This window comes from Colossoma macropomum, unplaced genomic scaffold (genome assembly GCF_904425465.1).
Source record: "Colossoma macropomum unplaced genomic scaffold, Colossoma_macropomum, whole genome shotgun sequence".
Lineage (NCBI taxonomy): Eukaryota > Metazoa > Chordata > Actinopteri > Characiformes > Serrasalmidae > Colossoma > Colossoma macropomum.
Genome location: NW_023495737.1, coordinates 128948 through 136042, shown reverse-complemented (window position 1 = coordinate 136042; position 7095 = coordinate 128948). Strand labels below are relative to the sequence as shown.

The window sequence follows — 7095 nt, the reverse complement described above, 5'->3', positions numbered from 1 at the left end:
AAGCCTTTTTGTTGAGTATTTCATTAATCCGTTTAGAAAATCTGACAGGTAATTGAATGCAGCTCAGCTTGGGTTGGAGAGCAAGAGTGAGCAGCAACAGCAAAAACCTGCTAAAGTTAGCTGTGCTATCTAGCGCAGAGAAGCGCACTGCGGTCTTTAAGCTAACTTAAACTTACAGGTCAAAAGAAATGGCTATATCTTAAACAAGTACATTTTGGCCATTTCAGCAGTTGATACTTGAGTAAAAGATGTTTTGTGAGTCACATATTTGTTTTCAGTGTGTGTTTAATCCCTTTTGCCAGCAATTATGCTTTATTCTGTCAGTCATAAAACTTCAGTTGACTGTAACTCTCCTGATGGAGCGAATAAAAACAGTTGGTAGGCTGTAGTGTGACCTACTGGAGCAAAAAGGCTCTGAAACATGTCTAAATCCTCATCATTTACAGAACAACATACCAGGTTAAAACTGAGGCAGACATGTTCTTTGGTGGTCAGGACCCCCATGGACCCTCACAGAGCAGGTACTATTTGGGTGCTGGATCATTCTCAGCACTGCAGTAACACTAATGCAGTGGTGGTGTGTTAGTGTGTGTTGTGCTGGTACGAGTGGCTCAGACACAGCAGTGCTGCTGGAGTTTTTAAACATTGTGTCCACTCACTGTCCACTCTATTAGACACTCCTAACTTGTCAGTCCACCTTGTATATGTAAAGTCAAAGATGATAGCTCATCTGCTGCTGCACAGTTTGTGTTGGTCATCCTCTAGTCCTTCAACAGTGGTCACAGGATGCTGCCCACAGGAAGCTGTTGGCTGGATATTTTTGGTTGGTGGACTATTCTCAGTCCAGCAGTGACACTGAGGTGTTTAAAAACTCCAGCAGCACTGCTGTGTCTGATCCAATCAGACCAGCGCAACACACATTAACACACCAGTAAAGAGAGTCCGGGTGCTAAACTCGTCTGCCTGCAGTCCAGACCTGTCACCACTGAAAAACATCTGGCACATTATAAAAGGAAAAATAAGACAAAGGAGATTCTGAACTGTTGAGCAGCTGAAATCCTATGTTAAGCAAAAATGGGAAAATATTTCACTTTCAAAACTACAGCAGTTGGTCTCCTCAGTTCCCAAACGCTTACAGAGTGTTGTTAAAAGAAGAAGTGATGCAACACAGTGGTAAACAAGCACCTGTCCTGTTTTTTTTTAAATGTGCTGGAGGCATCAAATTCAAACTGGGCATATATTTTTCAAAAAAAACTATCAAATTTCTCAGTTCCAACATCTGACATGTTGTCTATATTGAACTAAATATAGGGCTTAAATGATTTGCACATCATTACATTTTGTTTTTGATTACATTTTGCACAGCATCCCAACTTTTTTGAAAACAGGGTTGTATTTATACTTGGGTGGTGTCATCACTACTTGAAACCCTTTCTTTCTGCTACTTCCAAACTCCTGTCTCATGCACAATGCAAGCTCATTCACACAGGAGTGTTACAGCTATGGAGACACTGGTATATTAGGTAAAATTATGATACTGTGTTAAACTGAACCTATAAACTAATTCTGCGATAGAATGGCTACTGTACATTTCAAACGTAACTGTCTAGTAAATTTAGTGGTAAAGCCAGTTCAATACCTGCTTCAAGCTTAATGTGTAAACTTATTTTCAAGCAAATACTGAAAGATTGTTTCATTTTACAGGCCTACCATGCTGATCAGAACCTTCCTCTGTGGATAAAGACTCTTTCAGGGCTACAAAGCTTCTCGGGCCGGCAGCCTGAGCTACTCTACACCACAGCGATGAGGCCTCCAATGCAGAAAAAGAGATGGTCCACTGCAGTTAAGAACTCTTTCAGGACTAAAAGGCTTCCTAGGCCAGCCACCTGAGCAATACTACACCACACCCACGAGGGGACCATCCGCCATGGCTAAGGACTCTTTCTGGGCTACGAGGCTTCCCAGGCCAGCTGCCTGAGCTTCACTACACTGCAGCAGCTGAGGCCTAAGAGGAACCTTCCTCTTTTTTGTCATACATTTGCCATGCTTACATGCACAGTTTGTCTAGAATGACTGTGAAAGTTAAAGTATTGATTTAAGATACATGCATGCGTATATGGAATACAACAAATGCAACTTACAGTATTATGATGAGTTTATTTTACATTAGCTTACATTCACTAAATTAGTTTTTTAGTTAAATAGGACTTTATTTGTTTGAGCTGACCTGATGTAACTTTTAACTTAAGACAGCTGAGTAGGTACAACAAAAGCTGCTTTGTTCAACTTACTTGAAAATCCCTCATGCTGAATCTATTAAAAAGCTGCTTGCAAAATGATGCTATGATTTTATTATTATTTTTTTTTAAGTAAATCCAACTCCTATCCAACAATCCATTTTTTTCAGTGTATCTAGAGCAGGTGTGCCTGGCTATGGTTGGAACTAGACTCCCCAGGAAGGCAGTTCTCCAGCACCAGGTTTGGTGACCCCCGCTCTAGGAAATACATAAGGAGTCTGCTGTGTGGAAAAGGAGGAGGAATCACTTGCATCTTCTCAGCACCTCCTGCATCCTCTCCTGCAGGTTTTCCATCTTCTTGGCCCATTCCTCACTCAATCCTTCCTCATCATCCCTGATGATGGCAGCGTAGCCCATGAGGGCAATCAGCCCAATGCAGAAAAGGTAGGTGAGACGGGTGCACAGGCGCTCCATCACCTGCCGGTCACCCTTGGAGTATGTCATGTACACCTCCAGGATGGGTCTGCTGAAGAGCTTTGGTGTCCCCATGACACCGTCGTAGAGCGTGTGCAGGTTCTGGTCGCCCATGTCATTGGCATAGCTCTCTTCAAAGTCATCCTTTTTGCTCTGCTGGTGCTCGGGCCGTGCCTCCACGACCTCCATGAACTTGCGGAACTGGTTGCGGATGTTCTCCTCCACGCGGCAGTACTGGCCGTCCAGCGTCTCCTTCTTGATCTGTAGTAGGGCTGTGCGGCTCTGGTGGGAGATCTCGTCCAGTGCCCGGTTCACGCTGCTGAACTCACACTTCAGTGTCTGGATCTCTTCGTTGTCAACGTGGTGCAGGACTAGACGGATCAGCGAGCCTGCCACACCAAAGATGGGGTTCACCACGGCGGCCGCTGACGAGATTGTAGCAACACACTCGAGGACTTTCACCAGCCCTCTTTTCAGCTTGTTTTGCTCCTCTAAGATCTCCGTATCAGCCATGGCAAACAGAAAAAGGCTTTTTTTGAAAGTAATGAAGGCGTTGCAGTTCTCTCTGGGGCGTGGACACACAAGACAACGACGAACGAGCATCAACCACAGAGGCAGACACGGCCTTATTTCCCTTCTCCCCTACACAGGAAATATCTGCACTTGTATGTTTCTTAAAAAAGACTGTCGGATTATAGGTCTTCTGCAGATTACTTTCCTGCCAGGCAGAAAGTTAATGCTGTTCAATTAAAGCTAAATATTTGATTTATATTAAAATATAGCCAAGTTCAAAATCAGTATAAAAGGGTTTTCTTTTCTTCCCAAACTAAACACAGTGGAGGAAAAACAGTATGCTTTAATTTTAAAAAAGTGGACCTTTTTACAGGAACAAGGGAAAGTAGTTAGATTCCACTAGGGCCACTGTTTGGATGGCTGAACCTAATTAAACTAGCATTAGTCCATCATTAACCTGGAGACCGCCAGCCAGCATGAGCCACTCACAGTTCACACACACACACACACACACACACCCACACACACACACCCACACACACACACACACACACACCCACACACACACCCACACACACACCCATACACACACCCATACACACACCCACCCACACACCCACACACACACCCACACACACACACACACACACACACACACAAACACACACAAACTCCAGCAACAGCCACAACACACACATACAGTTTATTAAAAAATAAATAAATAAAAAAATTAGGCCAATATGTGCAGTTTCTAAAAGACTGAAAAATGATCCGGTGTGAATAAAACAGATCCAGATTAAATTCCCCCTTTACATTCCCCTTTTTTCTAAAAGTCTTTTAGAAATCTTTATAAACAGGAAATGAATGTGGGTCAAGTTACCAGATCCCTTTTAACATTCCCTTTTGTTTGTAACACGTACACAACAATAGCTGGTTGTAGGGGAGCCTGCCTGATGAATTTTGACCACTGCTCGATAGAGGACTCAAGTTCATAGCATACATTATGTAAACTGACCACCGAAATGATAGAAAGATAACAAGAAAGTACAGCAGACACGACTCCACCGCTCAGGCAAAACAGACAAAACACATGTCTGACTTGCACCACCAGGTTTGCACTATTTTTCTTTTTGTTCATAAACTATAGGCTGTGTGTTACTTCTCACATATTTTACATTATTCATCAGCTTACAATTTTGGTTCCATGTTATCATTTTTTGTTAGTTGTTATTTACTGAGTTTTCATAAATCAGTTAAAATATGAAATGAGAATTATTAGCCAACATGTGTCATCACAGATAATCTCTCTGTTTCTAAATCGGCTTTGCCGGTCCAGCTTATCGGTCCAAATCTCATGCCAAATTCACCCAATGAGACAAATGTGGTTAGTTTTAATCCAGATGCCAAAAACACTTATTGTAAAATGTACTTAATTAACAACCTAAATTGGAAAAAAAAAAACTTGCATGAGAACCTAAATTCTGATATGTTTTATCATGCATTTCCTAAACAGCTTTCAATGGAACAAGAAAACAACTGAGCTGCAATTAAAAAGTGGAAGAGTAAAAAGAGAACACAAACAACTTGCATGCACACGCGCACACACACACACACACACACAATACAAACATATACACACACACACTCACATAAGGTAAGTGGAATCTGAGGGCACTGCATTGTTGCCTCGTCACCTCCTGTAAGTCTAAGTAACTGAACCATTAACACACACCAACTAAGTGTTTGCACTATCAAACTGCTACAATTAATGCCAAACCACCAGACATCAGTCACGTGCCATTTACTGCTCTTCCACTGACAAGCACTCAGACAAACTGCAAAAACAGACAGAGAGAAAAACAGAAAAAAAGAAAAAAGGAAAGAACGAAAGAAAGAATGAAAGAAAGAAAAAAAGAAAGAAGTAGCTGCCATCTGCAGGACACTAATCTCTTCACAGCTGAAGTGGGGGAGTGTGAGGGATAAATGAGAAGAAAAAGCTTAAAGATTTTGAACAATTTTATTCAAGTGGATGTTTGATGGTTTAACGAGGATTAATATGCCTTTAGTATGAGATTAGTTAGTGAAATTGCAGCAATCAGAGACTGCTTCAATACGCTGTTCTAGATACCTCACTAGATACCTTATGTCGATGCATTTTCTTATTCTAGTTTTTCTTTATATCACAATACAATCATATGCAAAAGTTTGTCAACGCACGTTTTGTTGACACATCATCTACAGAGAACACACTCACATATGGCATTCTTTCCAGTAGATTATAGTGCACAATTTCTACTTATTTGTTGAGAGACAATAAAAAATGCTTTTTCCCTAATATATTAATATTTATATATTTTATATTATATTTATATTATTATTAATATATATTAATATATTAAATTTAGCAAACAAACAGTAATTGTGGATTATAATATGAAGTGTGTTCTCTGTGGAGGATGTGTTGACTTATTTTCACTCAGAAGATCAACAAACCCGATTAAAGATTGAATTTGCATGCTTAAAACATTAAGATGCATAACTAATGCTATTTTTTAATGATTAATGTTAATTTTATTCATAGTAATTGCAGTAATACTGTATGCATATAGATTATTGTTTTCTTTTTTTTCCACATACAATCTGGCCGCAAAATTACATATCTTTTACCAGCTCTGTAGCTACTACTGCTGAAAAGCACATCCATTTAAGTTCAAGAATTTTAATTCTGAATCAATTATAAGAAAAGACTTATGAATACTGTGTAATTTGCAATATACAGATTTCAGATTATTGACCACTTTTTTCCCATCAAATTTGACACATTTACACTGATAAAGGACTTTTGTTTCAATAAGCAGACACTGCCGGTCAGAACTGGGATTTTCTCTCCACAACCAGAAGACCACAGTTTGATAGCTCAGTGATAAAAACAGCTGCCACTGCGTCTTCACTGAGGCAGCTAACTGGCCCGGGACAGATCCATGCACAGCACCCTGCTTCATATGTAGGTCATCAGTCAGACATGTTTGGTGTCCAAAGTTTACATCTCTAGTTTTGCACTGTAGCTACAAGACTAATGTATCTAACAAGTAATGCAATCAGCATTTAGAAACACACTCCTCTCACAACAAGCCTGTACAAAGATCGTAGACGCTCGAGGTTACTGAGGTTTGAGAGGCTTGAAATGTCACTTTAATGAAGTGGTAAACTGCACAGCGTTTAGTGACGGATACTAAATACATCCACCACATCCAAAACATAGTCTTTCAGAAAACTAAAGAACATCAGAGACAGGCAGAGGCAGCACAGAAGAGAGAAGGAAAATAGAATAAAGGGTCATTGGACAGAATACTCAGTGTCTGAGTGGCAAAAAGACAAATAAAAAAAATTTTGAAAAGAGGAGTTCTTCTCCCCTGTTCTTTTTCCAGCATCTTCAAAAACTTCCCACCAAAGAGAGCCTCTTAAAAAATTAGAAACTCTTTTCTGTGATAAAAAACTAAACCAGAAAAAAAAGAAAGAAAAAACACATCACATGTTTATTCATGCATATTATGAAATCCTAGATTATTTCTTGCTTGGTTAATCCATATCCGGTGGCCTCGCGCACAAAGCCGGACTAATGTCATCATTAGTTCTGCCTCTGTGGTGGCCAGAAGCCGGCCCAATCCCGTGGAGCCATGAGTGAATGGTGCTCAGAGATAAAACACATCAAATAAGCAGAGAAAAGAGGCTAGTCTGTCTGCCCAACACGCTAGAGAAGGTCGCTTAATTAGAAATATGAAAATGAAACAAGAATCTGGAGCATCATTTGTGGCCCCTTTTTACGCACCTTTGTAAACTCCTAAAGTTTAATTTTCTCTCCTGCACAGGT

General features: G+C 40.3%; 1 protein-coding gene across 1 annotated transcript; it reads right to left on the bottom strand.

Annotated features, from left to right (window-relative positions):
* Nucleotides 1–1189: 1189 nt before the first annotated feature.
* Nucleotides 1190–3334, bottom strand: LOC118802901 (protein rapunzel-like). Its single transcript, XM_036563325.1, has one exon. It carries the CDS (start codon nucleotides 3312–3314, stop codon nucleotides 2541–2543), a length of 774 nt encoding a protein of 257 aa, XP_036419218.1. The 5' UTR covers nucleotides 3315–3334; the 3' UTR covers nucleotides 1190–2540.
* Nucleotides 3335–7095: the final 3761 nt, after the last annotated feature.